The sequence below is a fragment of the Muscardinus avellanarius genome (assembly GCF_963383645.1).
Source record: "Muscardinus avellanarius genome assembly, chromosome: 16".
NCBI lineage: Eukaryota > Metazoa > Chordata > Mammalia > Rodentia > Gliridae > Muscardinus > Muscardinus avellanarius.
In genome coordinates, this window is record NC_137802.1 from 51052000 (window position 1) to 51070154 (window position 18155).

An 18155-nucleotide genomic window follows, 5' to 3' on the forward strand; every position below is an offset into this window, starting at 1 on the left:
AGTGATAAAGAAAATTATGACTGATTTTTCATTTCAGGAATATAGCTTTTACTGGTTATTAATCAACCAGGAAAACAAACAAATCACTTACTCAAAGAAAACTCATCATAACACTTAAGGAACACCTCTTCCTTGGTGCATTTCCTAATGATTAGAGGAATTATCATCAACAATAACAAAGACAGGTTCTGCTCATTGGTCTAAATTCTCAGGTACCATGTATAAAAGACACAACCGAAAAGGTAATACCATATTCTGGAAAAATCACCTGTGAACAGAAACTCACCCTCCACACCTGACACCATGACCAACTCCTGTTGCTCCCCCTGCTGCCAGCCCAGCTGCTGCAGGACCACCTGCTGCAGGACCACCTGCTGGAAGCCAACCTGTGTGTCCTGCTGCAGCACTCCCTGCTGCCAGCCCAGCTGCTGTGGCCAGAATAGCTGTGGCTCCTGCTGCTGCCAGCCCTGCTGCCAGACCACCTGCTGCAGGACCAGCTTCAGACCAAGCTGTGTGACCAGCTGCTGCAGCACCCCCTGCTGCCCACCCTGCTGCTGCGTGTCCAGCTGCTGCCGCCCTGGCTGCTCTGGCTCCTGCTGCTGCCAGCCCAGCTGCTGCCAGCCCAGCTGCTGCCAGCCCAGCTGTTGTCAGTCTAGCTGCTGCCAGCCTTGCTGTGGATCTAGCTGCTGCCAGCCCAGCTGCTGCGAGTCTTGCTGCCGTCCCAGCTGCTGTGGCACACCCTGCTGCCAGCCAGCTTGCTGTACCCCTGTGTATGTCACAAGAACCTGCTTCCACCCCACCTGTGTCAGCCTGCCTGGCTGCCTAGCCCAGGGCACCGGATCTGGCTGCAGCGAGCCTTGCTGCTGCTGAGCAACTTACCACAGACCCACTAGTACATCAGACTTACCATGAACTCGTACTATGGAAATCTTATTCTTTTCCTCTGCTAACAATGCACATGCTGCCATCAAACTACAAGTCATCATCTTGTTAACAAATATTGAACTCAGCAAGTACAATCTTATCCACTTTAATAGACTTCATTCAGCTGGCTACTAGTCAATATCATCTATTCTTGACCAGGATTCACAGTCTCAGCCGTGGCAAAGTGATTACTGCCTTTTAAGTCTGAGAAAGTTAAAAAAGACAGATATAAAACATAACTGGCTTATTAGGTCTTATTAGTTATTTGCAATGTAAACATCAATCATTTTTTCAATGTATTCATTATCTTTCTGACTCATTTTGTGATTCTTTCATGACAATTCTGTATTGTCTTTCTAGTTAAAGGCAGCAACCCTATTTATTTCCTAATAAAGTCTTCTCTACATTGCCTCCTATGTTGTGTTTTTGTTTGGTTCTATGATTGTTTTGCATATGTCATCCCATCTAACTCACATGATAGTCCCAAACTTGGGCAAAACCAAGATGAGTAAATTGACCTGCGTCATGCCATAGAGCTAAAGATGGACACAATTGGGTAGGTGACTCCAGCTCCCATGCAGTAATATGTACAGCTTGGTATACACAGAATAATGGTTGGGACTGAGCACTGGGAAGATGAGTACTTTAGATTGCTCCCTGACCATGGAAACACTATTTTTTTATATTTTCAGATCACTTTCTGTTACCCAAGCTTTTCCCAAATGCATTCCCCAGAGCTCGGTAGCCAGTATTCACACCTTAGCCTCAATAACTAGTTTTAAGAGCCCTATTTAATGATGTGAAGCTTTTATTTTCTTGTCTCTATCCAGTCACTAGTGAACTCCTTTACATAGCTTTGATCATACATTATGCTCTTGTCATTGTCCTGAGACTTTGATGTGAGAGACTCACCTAGAATTAGTTTGTTGATGTCAAAGAAATGGTATTCATGTATGTCCTCATTCTTCTGGTCACCATTGGAAATAGCAATATGAAAGTAAGCCATGCCCTGCGAAACACAGGACAGATTCCATTTGCACTCAGACTTTGAGAAAAAAATTTGTTCCAGGTCAAAATACTATTAAGGAAATTAAGGAAAAACCAGTCCTGGGACTCAAGTTAATAGCGAAGTGAGCATATTAGCCTTTGATCTTTCCTTCATTTCCAGATCATCTAAGGAATCAAAACAATTCTCTCACTTTGGAAAGGGAAAGATCAATCAATAGAAGGAAATGAAAGCTAAAGTGTCTGGAAAAGCAAAAATGTCTAGTACTTGGGAGGCTGATATAGGAGGGTCACAGGTTTGAGGGCAGCCTCAGCAATTTAGTGAGGACCTCAGCAACTTAGCATTTAGCAAGACACTGTTTCAAAATAAAAAATAAAAAGGGCTGGAGGTGTAGCTCAGACATAGAATGCTCCTGGGTTCAATTCCAAAAATACCAAAAAAAAAAAAAATACAGACCCTTTGAGAGAGAAAATAAATAACAATATGTATGGAACTCAAGCATTTGGCGATTTAAGTGCTGATACTGCTATAGGAAAGGGAAAACACTGAAATGAAGAAACAAGTAAATATCTTTGGAAGGTATAGAAGTTCTTTCAGATGCCTGGCAGGGAGAGGTGCAGCAGTCATGTGGTCTTCTCACATACATACTCTAGAGATTCCCTGTAGGCAATTTCCAGCACTGTAACTGTAGCAGACCTGAATAGGGAGACAAATCATAACCCAGAAGTTTTTGTTTTGTTGCTGCCTAAGGAAGCACACCAGGGCGTTCAAAAGGACTGAGGAGTGAATAACTTCTGGTGCATACATTTTGTAGCACATCTCACAGGTGAGAAGGTAAGAGTCAGGGCACAACGCATCATACCATGATACCAAACTCTGCATTAGCACAGATAGTTTAACTTCGGGCAGTATAACAGGACCCTCAACAAGGTCATTATGGGAAGTCACACCAGTGTAGAGTTCAGGAATAGAAGGACTGGATAAAATTATTTGTTTACTGTTGTTGCTATAACAAATAACCACAGACTTAGTGGTTAAATACCACAAATTGTGAAAGTCAAAAGTTCAAAATGAGTCTCACTGGGACTCAAAGACTCAAGCAGGTGTAACGGTTGGGATTCGGGGTATCCCCATCCCTCGTGGAAACGGGATGGCAGCGTTGGAAGCAGGGCTTGGTTGTAATCTCAGAAGTGGATGAATCTATTGTGATGGATTTATCTGAATGGCGCCCCAGCCCAGTAGGGTGTGGCGGAGAAGGTATGTCTCTGGGACTGCGGGTATTTTTCAGTTCTTCCTCTCCTCCATGATGTGAGGAGCACAGCTCATGCGCTTTCCTTCTCTCTGCTGCATGTCACCACCATGTCCTGAGAGCCAGATGCTGGTCTCACATGGACCAAACCAATAATTTCCAAAACCATGAGCAAATGAATCCTTCTTCCTCTAAGTTGTATGGTCAAAGTCTTTGAATTATACCTCTGAAAATGCTGACCAATATAGCAGGGATGCATTCCTTCTGTAGGTATTAAGAGGAAATCAATTTCCTTTCCTCGTCCAACTTCTAAAGCTGTTCACATTCCTTGGCTGAAGATCCTGCATCATTGTGACCTCTGTTTTCATCACCATAATTGCCAGTTCTCCTATCTCCTTCTTTTCCTTATAAAGATCCTTATGTTTACATTGGATGCACACAGATAATTTAGAATAATCTATTTTTTATTATACCTAACTTAATCACATATTTAGCCATAGGAGGCGACATATTCACAGGAGATTAGGACAAACACATCTTTGAGGGGGCCTTATTCTGCTCACAAGAACTTTAATATGTCCAGAACTAGATATTCAGAAATTGTTAGAAAAGGTTTAAGAAACAAACAGAAAAGTATGCTACAAAATTAGCTTATATATAAATATTCCCAGACACATGAAGAGGATTAAGAATTCCAAGATGATTCATGGAGGTCCACAATCTTGTTTAGTGATTTGATATCTTCTCATAGCTCAGCTCAGGCTGTTGATGGCGCACTCTTACTCACTGACGACCTCTGAATGGACCTCTCTGAAAAATTGAAAGCTGAAATCTGAAAATTCCCTTCAACATGCACCACAGAAACCTGTGTCCATCTGAAAGTTTGGTTTTTCATTTGAGGACTTTTCTTCTTATGCTTGGGATGTGGCAATAGTAACTAGATGACCGACTCAGTTTCCACACTTAATTTTTCTTTCATGTCATAAAATTGCAACTAGATGACCGACTCAGTTTCCACACTTAATTTTTCTTTCATGTCATAAAATTGCAATGTTATTTAGCTCTTTCGTTTTTAAAGATTTAAAATTTTTTTAATTGGTGCATTGTATTCATACACCTTACATGGAGTACAAGATGGTAGAGGCACACATGCACACATCACTCATATAGCCCTTCCCCAATTCCCACCCCATTTCCTCACCCCCTCTCTCCTTCTCATGTTTGGCTTAGTGACTGACTTTGATGTGTTTGTAACTGTATGTCATGTACATTAGGGAAAGATAAAGCCACCATTTTAAAAGAACCCAATAAAATATTTGATGTGAATAATAACAGAAAAAAATCATAAACTAGATAGAATTGAAAAACAACGGACTTGGAATATCAAAGTTGAAGATTTTTTTTTTTTTTTTTTTTTGTGTGTGTGGTACTGGGATTTCTGGAAGCCCTTCTACCTTTGGGCTACACTCCCAGACCTATTTTTTATATTTTTGTTTGGAAACAGGGTCTCTTAAGCCAGCGCAGCAGGCTTCCAACCTGCGCGATCCTCCTGTCTCCACCTCCCAAGTGCGGGGATTACAAGCGTGCGCCACCACACCCGGTGAAGATGATTTTATAATAGATATTCAAGCATCTGAGAAAATTAATGATAATAAAACAACTATGCATCCAAACATAAAAGGAGGGAGGAGGAGGGAATGGGATGGGAAGTGAGGAAAGGCTAAAGAGTGGTGTGAGCATGGATGCTTCTACCATTGTGTACCCCACTAAGATGTATGATTACAATGCACCAATGAAAATTTAAAAAATAAAGTCCTATTAATACTGATAAGGAAGAAAAAACAAATTTAAATAATATCATGAATAAATATCTGTATTTATAGATTTCTAGATAATGTTCAGTAAATTTAGCTGAAAATATGGAATTAGGCCCCTCCTACACATTATATACAAAAATATAGTCTAGGTAGATTCAAGTCAAAATTGACTCAGAAACTTTCAACCTCTCAAAAGGAAATATAGAGAAATATCTCTTAGATATTGAAGTAAGAAAATACTAAGGAAATTAAACTGATTATGTCTAGTAAAAAATTGCAAAAAATGTTAACATATAGAATTTCTACATCAAAATGTACAAAAATCAAAAATTAATTAGAAGCCAAGAATGGTTTTAGTAACATACATATATAAATGAAAGATTGGCATTAGTGGGGAAAGCACTCCTATAAATTAGTTTTTTAGAAAAGAAATACACAGCCTGATAAGTATTCAGGAAGATGCAAACCAAAAGCACAATTAGGTCTCTTGCAGCCATCTCATGAGATAAAATGATCTTGTTTCACACTGGAGAAAAAAATTATTAAAGTTACAAAAGTTTAATAAATGATAGAAGCAGAATATGTATCTTTGTTGGCTTCCCTGATGGCTGTGATTGACATTTCTATAAAACACTCTTGAAGGAGATGTCACTAATTATTGTATAAGATTTGGGTTATTGTTTTTAATTATCTACCATCTTGGACATTTGACACATAATGGTCTCTTGACAAATACAGTTTTTCCTCCCTGTGTGTTCAGCAGCCATGAATTCAACAAAATGCAGATCAAAGACATTTGGGGGATTTCTCTCATGTACATTAACAAACATATCAAAGTCAATCACTAAGCAAAACATGAGACGGAAGGAGGGGGGAAGAAATGGGGAGGGAATTGGGTAAGGGCTAATTCGTTGATGTGTACATGTATGCCTCCACCATCTTATACTCCATTAAGATGTATGACTATAATGCACCGATAAAAATTTTTAAAGTATTTGAAGGAAAAGGTGCATTTGTTCTGAACACATGCAGACTTCTTTTGTTGTCATTATTCCCTAAACAATACAGTAGAACGACTATTTACACAGCATTAACTTTCTATTAGATACCAAAGACCACTGTATTTTTAAGAAAGAATGAATGACCTTTTGTGAGTTAGACAACAAGAAATGCCCGCCTTATACTATCCCAGAGTACACTCCAATTTTCACCAAGGATCACAAAATGAATTAGGGTTTAAAACTAATTATAACTAATTAATACATTTTAAACTAATTTAGTACCTTTTTTTTAAAGCCTTGGCTTTACACTTGGTCAAGATATTCCCCTTTCAGTTCACTGCTTCTGTCTTTTTTACCTGCATAATTTTCTCTGCTCAAATTGATAAATCACTAAATTCTAGTGAAAAGAATACTAGGAGATTAATGACAGTGAACAAATTGATAACAACTAGAAGAACCTCAAGATTTTTTTTATCAATTAATTGGACAGCTACTTGGATTATACAGGGTTGTGAAGAAAGATATAGAATAGGAAGGATAGATATTAGAGGAAGTAAGGTTCATTTTTGGTGTCTTTTTTCTGTCCGTGGGTTTGGTTGACCCAGAATAGTAAGGTCAGAAAGGGAGCCGGGGAGGCGAGGGGAGAGGAATTACACCAAGTGCTGTGTGCATGGACATTTGAATCATATTGGACCTCACTGTGATGCATAGTTACAATGCACCAGTAAAAGTACATCATAAAAAATAATTGCCAACAAGATTTAATGATAAGATAAAACGGAAACGAATCATCAGATCTTGAAAACAAACGACAAAAATAAAAATAAAGTGAGCCAATCATATGAGATCACTTTATTAGCAGAAAAGTTGCCACAATAGACAAATGAGAAAAGGTTTTTGTTTTTGTTTTTGTTTTTTTTATGGTGCAAGGACAAGTCATCCTGGCAAAGGCCTGTATCCAACATTTAAAAATAATCTCAATGAACTATTAAGAAAAAAGTTTATTCCACAGGAAAACATTATGATATGATCACCATCTCACAAAAAATAAATCCAAATATTCAATGAGCATATGGACGTTAAACTCATTAGTGTTCAGAGAAATTCAAATTAAAACTGCAATGAAATAAATACACAACCAGATGTCAACACTGTAATGAAATAGATATACAACCAAAATGTAAAAACTCCAGAGTGAAAATATAAGATATAGATGAGAAACAAAGCAACAAGAAGAAGTGGTATGAGTTAATGCATCTTTATTGCAACTAGTGGATTACCATCTACTAATAAAGTCAGATGCACAATTTTTATTTTTATTTTTTTAAAGCTTTTTAAAAATTTTTATTGGTGCATTTTAATCATGCATCTTAATGGAGTACAAGATGGTATAGGCATACATGCACACATCACCCAATTAGCCCTTACCCAATTCTCGTCACATTTCCTCCCCTTTCCTCTTTCTCATGTTTGGCTTAGTGATTGCCTTTGATATGTTTGTTAATGTACATCGTGTAAATTAGGGAATTTTCCCTCGTCCCCCCTCAAATGCCCCTCAGTTAGGTTGCCTTATTTACTCATCTATATTATCTCCTTCTTCATCTAGAGTTCCTCCTATGACCCATTTTCTCCCTAGCTTCCTCACATATTAGGAAAAGAGATGCACAATTTTTAACCAAGAAATTTCATTTCAAAATATACTCCATAAAGCCGGGCGTGGTGGCACACGCTTGTCATCCCCGCGCTTGGGAGGCTGAGACAGGAGGATCGCGCTGGTTCGGAGCCAGCCTCGCTGGCTTAAGAGACCCTGTTTCAAAAAAAAAAAAAAAAAATAGGTCTGGGAGTGTAGCCTGGAGGTAGAAGGGCTTCCAGGAACCCCAGTACCACCAAAATATACTCCATAGAAATACATGCACACACAGACCAAGAGGTAGATATAATTATCCAGAAGAACATAGATGAAAAATGTTCATCAACAATAGAATGAATTAACAAATTGTGGCTCCCTTATACAATTACATAAAAATTAATAAAAATGTGCCAGACATGGTGGCTCACCCTTGTAATCCCCGCACTTGGGAGGCTGAGACAGGAGGATCGCACAGGTTCGAAGCCAGCCTCAGCTGGCTTAAGAGACCCTGTTTCCAAATAAAAATGTTAAATAGGTCTGAGAGTGTAGCCCGGAGGTAGAAGGCCCCTGGGTTCCATCCCCAGTACCACAAAAAAAATTAATAAAAATGAACAAATAACTGCTACATGAAACAGACAGAAAATCTCACAAACAAGTTTGAGCAGAAAAACAAAAATTACACACCCTATAATTTCATTTTGGAGATTAAACACTTAGCAAAACTATGATGTTATAAGTCAACATACTAAATTACCTTAGGGAAGAGAAGAAAAATAGCAGCAAAGAAGAAATGGGGAGACAGATACTAAAATACACACTGATATCTAATTCATGACCTGAATGATAACACACTATTGTCTTTGTCTAATTTGGTCAAGCTATACATAAGCATATATGATCTTCTCTGAAAGAACATTGTACTTTGTTTATGTTTTTTTTGTTTTGGGCGGAGTTTTTTTTATTGTTGTTGTTGTTTTTCCCTTTTTATTTTTTTGGTGGTACTGGGGGTGGAACCCAGGGGCTTTCTACCTCCGAGCTACACTCCCAGACCTATTTTATATTTTATTTGGAAACAGGGTCTCACTAAGTAGCTGAGGCTGGCTTCGAACCCGTGCTATCCTCCTGTCTCAGCCTCCCAAGCACGGGGATTACCAGCATGCACCACCACACCTGGCTGTACTTCGGGGTTTTTTTTTTTTATATATATAAAATGAAATTATTCAAGATATCATCACCACATAACATATCACTTCTTCATTTTATAAAAACAAATGATGTGCAGTTTGGAGTCCCCACTGAGGCTACTGACCCTGCTGATAAATGGGATTAGCCCCTACATTATCTGATGCTTCCTAAATCTTAATGTTCTGCTTCTGCCTTTTTCTTCAAACTTTAGTGCTAATTTGAATATGGAAGACAGTAGCAACTACCCTCTCCCTTTGTATTCTCTGACAAAGCTGATATAACGTGAACAATGTTTGCTGCAAATAGACAAAACTGGTAGTCTTGAATAAAACAGGTTTCACTGGATAGACAGAGTTGGATCTAGGATTGGATTCTGTCTGCCACTGAGAGGATATAATAGCATCGCTCTGCCCACACTCACTTCCCATCTACACACCACCAAAGGAACAAGCAGAGCAAGGAAATGTCTAGACCCTCTCCCAGACACAGGAGCTGTCACGTGACCAGATGAGGATCAGAGAAGGAATGATGCTGAGGCTGATTTCTAGAAACATTTCTGATGACTTATTCACAATTAACTACTTAAAGCATAATTTGCAAAAGATTTATAATACTTAGGGAACCGACTTCCTCTTTGGGCCATTTCCCCATGAACTATAGAAAACAAACAACAATAAGGAAAAGTCCAGTTGATTGGTCCAGACTTTGGAGTTTGGAAGTATAAAAGGCCCAGATATTTCAAGAATATCATCATATTCTGGGAAACTCACCTGGGAACAGAACCCACCCTCCACACCTGACACCATGACCAACTCCTGCTGCTCCCCCTGCTGCCAGCCCAGCTGCTGCAGGACCACCTGCTGCAGGACCACCTGCTGGAAGCCAACCTGTGTGTCCTGCTGCAGCACTCCCTGCTGCCAGCCCAGCTGCTGTGGCCAGAACAGCTGTGGCTCCTGCTGCTGCCAGCCCTGCTGCCAGACCACCTGCTGCAGGACCAGCTTCAGACCAAGCTGTGTGACCAGCTGCTGCAGCACCCCCTGCTGCCCACCCTGCTGCTGCGTGTCCAGCTGCTGCCGCCCAGGCTGCTCTGGCTCCTGCTGCTGCCAGCCCAGCTGCTGCCAGTCTAGCTGCTGCCAGCCCAGCTGCTGTGGCACACCCTGCTGCCAGCCAGCTTGCTGCACCCCCGTGTATGTCACGAGAACCTGCTTCCACCCCACCTGTGTCAGCCTGCCTGGCTGCCTAGCCCAGGGCACCGGATCTGGCTGTGGCGAGCCTTGCTGCTGTTGACTGTACTACTACAGGTTTTGCCAACATCAGCTATAGGTTGGCTTCTTGGGAAGGGTCTTGAGAAAATGCCTGACAGGAGACAGCCAACTACATCGACTTTTCTCCTCTCAACCTGTTGACCAGTGCTCCAATCTCTGGTCTACTTTATCTGCTCTTGACCATGAGTCATTCTTGCACATGGAAAATTGATCTTCACCCTCTTTCCCCAAGAATACTAAAAAAAAAATCAGCAAACAACCACCTAAGTCTTTCTTTCTTGACGCTCCACAATTACAAATGACGCTTTTCAGTGTATTTATTCCTTATCCTTGTGGTCTAGTCTTCCCCTTATTGAGTTCACTTTAAAATGTCTTTCTAGTTGCAGGAAGTGTCCCCTGTTTGTTTCCTAATAAATCTGATCAACACTATATTTTTCCCATGTTTTGTTTTTGTGACTATCACATTATCTTCGTAGGAGCTTATATTCAGACCACTTTCCACTTCTGGCACCCCATTGGTAGTTCCACACTAACCCCACAAAGTGTTTAGAGCCAAGAGTATCTGTGGTGACCTATAGATGAGAAAATTTACTTAATATTATCTTGCTCAGCATCTGGTTCTTGTTTTATTTCAATGGTGCTATAATTCACATTTTGATCAAAGAGAAAGTGACTGAGCATTGGGAAGATGCACTGAGCCTGGCTCTGGCCTCTCTTGCAGGGCAAATCTTACCACTTTCATATGCAAGAAGCTTTTCTGTGCACAAATAGAGGAAAGTGAGGAATAGGAAGACAGGAAGCTGTATACCACCGGAACCCATGATGGGCATGTCGGTGAGAGTTAAAGAAGATGACATCGGAAGCCGGGCGTGGTGGCGCACGCCTGTAATCCCCGCACTTGGGAGGCTGAGACAGGAGGATCGCATGGGTTCGAAGCCAGCCTCAGCTACTTAGTGAGGCTTTCAGCAACTTAGTGAGACCCTGTTTCCAAAACAAAATATAAAAAGTGGGTTTGGGAGTATAGCCCGGAAGTAGAAAGCCTCTGGGTTCCACCCCTAGTACCACCAAAAAAAAAAAAAGATGACATATTTCAGAAAGATATTCTGAAAAATTGAACACAAAGAAGCACACAAGCATTTGGTCTTTTGCAACCTACTGCTGCCTCTAAAAGGGAAATGAGGCTCCAGGAACAGCACATCCCCTTAGTCAAATGAACCTAGCTGGGAGCCATGGAGTCTTCCTGACTCTGAAGAACTTGCCAAGCAACCCAGCGTGCTGTCCATTAACACTCCCAGAGCTTTGTGGCAAAGGCAACCTTGAAATTATCTATCAATATTTGCCAAGTAACTAGTAAATATTGAGTTCTATGTTTCTCACGCAGTGTCTTCTTCTCAAATAAGCTTGCGAAGGCAGTCTTACCGCACTCACCTCATGGCAAAGTGCACAGAGCTCACACAGCATGCGCTGGCTTGTAAAACTTCAGAGCTCTGAACAGGTCTAGTGGCTTCTGAAAACAAATTCGCTTCTCCTGAACTGCCTTATTTATGATGCACCACTAGAGACCAAACTGGCTACTGTATAGTCAACAAAGTCTTATACATAAAAACAAATGATGTTTTCACATTTATGTCATTTTTGAAGTTTTGAGGAGAGGACAGACATGGAGCTGGGAGAGGTTTATAATCTATAGATTCAATAACTAGCTTCAATAACTATGTGGCATCATTAAATTTATGCAGGGTACAGAGAGATAAGCAAGGGTCCACGGTGCTGGCCCTTATTGGATTTGTCTGGAAAGAAACTATACTTTCTTGGAATAAAGAAGACAAACCAGACGTGTGCTTATGGTGTGATGATAAAGAAAGAAAAATAGCTGGGTGTGGTGGCATACACTTGTAATCCCAGTACTTGGGAGGCTGAGACAGGAGGATCGCAGGCTCGCAACCAGCTTCAACAACTTGTGAGGCCCTCTGCAACTAAGTGAGACTCCGTTTCAAAATAAAAATAAAAAAGGGCTGGGGTGTAGCTTGGAAGTAGAATTCCCCTGGGTCCCATCTCCAGTACCACAAAAAAAGAAAAAATTAGGAAAAAATCTTTTTTAAATTTTTTATTGATGCATTGTAGCCATACATCTTAACGGGGTACAAGATGGTAGAAAAATACATGCACACATCACCCAATTAGCCCTTATCCAGTTCCCACTCCATTCCCTCCCCCTCCTTCTCAGGTTTGGCTTAGTGATTGACATTGATATGTTTGTTAAAGTACCTCGTGTGCATTAAGAATTTTCCTCTTTCCCCCTCCCATCCCCTCAGTTAGGTCGCTTTATTTACTCATCTATAGTATCCCCTTCTTCATCTAGAGTTCTTCCTACGACCCATTTTCTCCCTAGCTTCCACATATTAGGGAAAGCATTGATTTCTTATTTTTTGTGACTGACTAATCTCACCATAATGTCCTCCAGTTCCATCCATTTCCCTGTAAATGACGTAATTGTGTTTTTCTTTATGGCCGAGTAACAATTCCATTGTGTACATATCCCATAGTTTTGTAACCCATTCATCTGTTGATGAACATCTTGGCTGGTTTTATAGTTTACAAACACATTGAAAAAAGAGAAAAATCTTTTAGATTAACCCCAATGATCCACTTACTATGTAAAACAGCTAGTATAAGATAGAGCGAAGCAAAAATTTTATAAAAGAAATCAACTCAAAAAGGCTTAAATATATTAAGTAATTGTCCCTGAGAACTCCTGACACCGCGGAGCAGAACATGGCAGTGAATACTTGATAATGAGATTCCGATTTCCAAGACCAGCAATATGCATTATTGTCTGTTACATCTATACTGGATAATAAATGGGTGAAGTGTGAAAGAGATGAACAGATAGATGGTCTATAATTAATGATGGCGAGATCTCAAAGTAACTTATAAAATGATACAAACGAAAAGGAGAGGTGACCAAAATGAAAACATGCTGTATTTCATGAGGATTGCATTCTGTTAAAATAGCATGTAAGATCTGAAACATTTAGAAGACAACTCTGAATTTGATTATAACAAGAAAGAGGAGTTGCTTGGAAGAGTCAGTAAAAGAAAACAAAGGGGGAAAATTTGCATGCCCAAGTAAGTCTGAGAAGACTCTATGGTCTCATCCCCGATGTCCACTTATCGGTTTCTGGACACAGCCATATAACTATTGAGAGTCTGTATAGTACTACATGTATATGAACCACATAAAAGTCATTGGGCCAGGTAATATCAGTCATCCAGATGACAATAATTGACTTTACATATTGTCACTTCTAACTCAGAGCCTTCACCACACATTAAAAAAAAAAAAACTATTTCTGGGTTCCATCGGTCCAGCAATTTCTGACTCTTGTGATTTACATTAGGACGAGTGGATCCCACGGTTATTTACTTACTGTTGCATTTTGCTAATCATAAAGTGGGTCCTTTGATCACAAATGATGCCATGCTCAGTTATATGGCCATAATAGTGCAAGTCTCTAGATAGCATTGCAGATAAAGAAGGCAAATTTATATGCAAAATATGGATCCCCTAGCAAGGAATAATTGCTGCCTCCTCCACTGTGGAGGTGGCCTGGTACAGTCAACTTGCCTCTATAACGGCTTAGTTCATTTTAATGATGGATATTACCCCAATGAGGGCTTGATATCAGTCTCTGCTACTGATGAGTTGCACATCTCATCCTTGGTGAGAGGGAGCCTGGCTGCTGGGTCCATGTGAGGCTCCTGTCCCTGACATCATGGCTACTTTGTTCATCGTCTACAAGTCCTGGAGTGCCTGCGGAAGGAGAATGGTTGAGTTAACTCTAACTCCTAATCTTTCGGTGCTTCCCTTGTGATGTAGAGAATCCAGTGGCGATTGATGGGGGACAAGAGAGGGAGCCATATCTGTATCTCTACCCAGCTCTATTTACACAGTTCTCAATTTTCCTGATCTCCAATATTCCGATATTTCTCTTTTCAGGCCTAAAACCACACAACCAAGACTTTTACCATTTGCTAAGAGCCGATGAACATCATTTGCTCGAGGACACTGGAGGGAGTCACACCAAGCGCTGTGTGTGTGTCTGCTTGTATCACAATGAAACTCACTATAATTTACAGTTACAAGGCATCGATAAAAGTATTTTTAAGAATATGTTGCTGCCGGGCGTGGTGGCGCACGCTTGTCATCCCCGTGCTTGGGAGGCAGAGGCAGGAGGATCGCGCAGGTTCAAAGCCAGCCGCGCTGGCGTAAGAGACCCTGTTTCCAAATTTAAAAAGTATAAAAAATAGGTCTGGGAGTGTAGCCTTGAAGTAGAAGGGTTTCCAGGAACCCCAGTACCACCAAAAAAAAAAAAATGTTGCCATGTATAACCCTTAAGAGTTCTTTGCACTGGAAGTATTTTCTTTTTCCACTACATTTTGAGACCAGAAGTTGTTGACTTACTGTAGTAAAAATTCTCCATCTCGCAGGAAGGGTTACTACCTAGCATCAATCAATAAAGGTCAGGGAACTCCATCTTCGTGCATTATAATTTGTTAAGTTTTTGAAGGAGCTGTGCTGGGAACCATCAGCCATGTCTTTTAGTTGTTGAGATTAGGCTCAACTCTGCTGTTCTTTCTGGAAATGTTATTGCTCCTAATTAATGCTTTGGTCTATTGATTGATTATTTATAAATTTTAAATATTTAATAGTCACCTCTTATCTATGGTTATAACTTGACATGGTTTTAGTTCCCTGTGGTCATTCATAGTACAAAAAGTATTAAACAGGAAATTCCATATTGAGAAAGAGAAAGACATCATCCACATAACTTTTATAATTATAGTTATAATTGTTCTATTTTGTTATCCGATATTATTATTCATCTCTTCCTGTGCCTGATTTATAAGCTAAACTTTATCATTGGTATGTATGGATAAAAACTATATAAAAACTATATATGTGCACATATATATATATGTATATATGTATGAGTGTGTGTATGTGTATATATATGTATATATGTGTGTGTGTATATATATGTATATATGTGTGTGTGTGTGTGTATATATATATATATATATATATATATATATATATATATATATGGTAGTACTATCCATGATATAGGAATCTGAAGGGGGTCTTGGGACATATCCCCCAAAGATGAGGGAGGCAATGTCAGGTTCTAGGTCATCCTCAGCAAGTTAGCAAGACCCCGTTTCAAAATAAAATAATAAAAATGACTTGGGGTGTAGCACAGAGATAGTATGCCCCTGATTTCCAACCGAAGTAAAAAAGAGAAGAGAAATCTCAAATTATTGATGAAGAAAAAGGGGGAAATACACTATATTAAAGCTAATAATAATGAATTGGACTTGTTTCTGCAGTAACCCTTAGGAAGTATAATATTTGTAGTCTTTTGAGGAAGATATCTGCATGTAGAAAGGATGACAAAGGAGAGGGATGGAAAAAATAAAATGATGACTCCCGGATTAAGTCATGGGTAGAAATACTATGTTACAAGGAAATGGTAAAAGGAGGATGCCCAGTGTAAGTGAGGAACATTCATGAGGTGACATAAACACATTCTATATTTTCTCCTGTTTAGGAAAGACAGCGTCATAGCCCCCGCCCCTCAGAGACACTTCCTAATCTAAGTACAGCCAAGGATCAAAGCTGCAGAGGAACAATTAGGCTCACCTCCCAGGGCAGCAGGAGCTACCACATGACCAGGTGATTGTCAGAACAGGAGCAATACAAATGACAGGACTCCTTCCTTTCATCTGAAAAGTGTTTCCATGAGTTACTTCCAATTAAGAAACCAATTAGACACTTACTTTCAAAACATTCATAACAACAACTGAGCACTTCCTCTTTGTTAATACCCATACTCAATATGGAAAAGGATGTAAACAACAACAAGGAAAAGTCCTGCTGATTGGTCCAGACTTTGGAGGACCAGTGCATAAAAGGCCCCCACTGGAAGAAATCATCATATTCTGGGAAACTCACCTGGGAACAGAACCCACCCTCCACACCTGACACCATGACCAACTCCTGCTGCTCCCCCTGCTGCCAGCCCAGCTGCTGCAGGACCACCTGCTGCAGGACCACCTGCTGGAAGCCAACCTGTGTGTCCTGCTGCAGCACTCCCTGCTGCCAGCCCAGCTGCTGTGGCCAGAACAGCTGTGGCTCCTGCTGCTGCCAGCCCTGCTGCCAGACCACCTGCTGCAGGACCAGCTTCAGACCAAGCTGTGTGACCAGCTGCTGCAGCACCCCCTGCTGCCCACCCTGCTGCTGCGTGTCCAGCTGCTGCCGCCCTGGCTGCTCTGGCTCCTGCTGCTGCCAGCCCAGCTGCTGCCAGTCTAGCTGCTGCCAGCCCAGCTGCTGTGGCACACCCTGCTGCCAGCCAGCTTGCTGCACCCCCGTGTATGTCACGAGAACCTGCTTCCACCCCACCTGTGTCAGCCTGCCTGGCTGCCTAGCCCAGGGCACCGGATCTGGCTGCGGCGAGCCTTGCTGCTGCTGAGCAATTCCCCAAAGTAACAACATCCCCACATGCGAATTTCTGTCCACTCATTTATTTCTTTAGGGACAATTTCACTTCGAATCCTCACATGCCATCACTGAAAGTTCTGTTCGTTGACTGCTGTTTAAACCCTTGTGATTCAGCTTGAGGGTATAGAAAGCATTGCATCCTGACTTACTTCTTTCCTCTGTCTGGGGCATCAAGTAGCATCCTTATATATCCTCCCTTTGGACCCATGGCCTTAGTCTTAATTCTTAAGTCAAGATCATCATTCTCTTCTCTCTAAGTAACTCAGAAGAACAAGTTCTTGCAGTTTTCTCGCCGACTTTTGTAACTGATCGATATCCTTCATAACCATGTTTTTGTTTTCAGTGTGATCATGTCTCTTTTATCTTGCATTTATTTTTCTAGTAGTGGGAATTCTGACCTAAATATTTTGGAAATAAATTACAAACTATTTTTCATCCCACATTTTGTTTTGCTTTATTGGACAGAATTCCTTGCATGGGATTTACACACATATTGTTTATCATGGGCTTGAACCATTCTGGGCCTCGTAACAGCCCCCAAAATTATCATCTGCCATTTTTCAGATGAGAATATTTTATTGTGTGATGCTATGGGGTTAATACTGAACAGACTGAAATCAAAGATTGTGCCTTTTCTTTCTGCCCAGTTGTACTTACATTGACATCTCAAGATAAGTAAAAATGTGTGGAAGCTCAAGAAAATTTGGGTAATAAAAGAGACCTCAGGTAAAGAAGCAGAGACTCCATGGAGTGATGACGGGGGTTTAGAGGAGGGAGAAAGGCATAATGAAGGCAACAGTTTAAATAATGCTACATATACATGAAATTACCAATTTAAATCTCAGTAACATGTATGGGGAAGGGGAGAGAGTGAGTGGGATCCAAAGAAAACACACCAAATGTTGCGTACACGTATATTTTTAATCACTCTCTGCCTCATTATGATGTATAATCACAATGCACCTATAAAATAATTAAAAATAAGTAGACGTGACATTGGGACTTACCTAGACAATATGCACTTGAGTTAATTTCACTTTGGAAGAAATAATCTCTCGTTTGTAGCAATAACACATCTCTTATAATGTTTTACCCAAATTAATTTCCCACACCTTGGCGAGCAGCTACACGCTCTGTCAGCTGGGGCTGCATTTTTTTTTTTTTTTTTTTTTTTTTTTTTGGTGGTGGTGGTACTGGGGTTCCTGGAAGACCTTCTACCTCCGGGCTACACTCCCAGACCTATTTTATATTTTATTTGGAAACATGGTCTCTTAGCCAGCATGGCTGGCTTCGAACCAGCAGGATCCGCCACCACGCCCGGCCTCTGGGGCTGCATTTAACAGCTTTCATGAATACAGGGATCCTTTTATACACCTGGCCTTTTATCAGCAATTCACTCAAATTTGTCTGTATTAAAAATCCTTGAGAAATCTGGGTATAGTGGCACAGGCTTATGGTCCCAGTACTTGGGAGGCTGAGACAGGAGGATCACTGTTCACAGACGGCCTCAGCTACT

General features: G+C 40.7%; 3 protein-coding genes across 3 annotated transcripts; all 3 read left to right on the forward strand.

Annotated features, from left to right (window-relative positions):
- Positions 1 to 303: 303 nt before the first annotated feature.
- LOC308275491 (uncharacterized protein) lies at positions 304 to 870 on the forward strand (the record flags this gene model as incomplete). Its single annotated transcript, XM_080713801.1, has 1 exon — positions 304 to 870. One exon carries the CDS (start codon positions 304 to 306, stop codon positions 868 to 870), a length of 567 nt encoding a protein of 188 aa, XP_080569927.1.
- Positions 871 to 9616: 8746 nt separating this feature from the next.
- On the forward strand, positions 9617 to 10099 carry LOC308275495 (uncharacterized protein; the record flags this gene model as incomplete). The annotated part of the gene is made up of 1 exon (XM_080713805.1): positions 9617 to 10099. The coding sequence occupies one exon, from the start codon at positions 9617 to 9619 to the stop codon at positions 10097 to 10099; it is 483 nt and encodes a 160-aa protein (XP_080569931.1).
- A 6028-nt stretch (positions 10100 to 16127) lies between these two features.
- On the forward strand, positions 16128 to 16610 carry LOC308275494 (uncharacterized protein; the record flags this gene model as incomplete). The annotated part of the gene is made up of 1 exon (XM_080713804.1): positions 16128 to 16610. One exon carries the CDS (start codon positions 16128 to 16130, stop codon positions 16608 to 16610), a length of 483 nt encoding a protein of 160 aa, XP_080569930.1.
- Positions 16611 to 18155: the final 1545 nt, after the last annotated feature.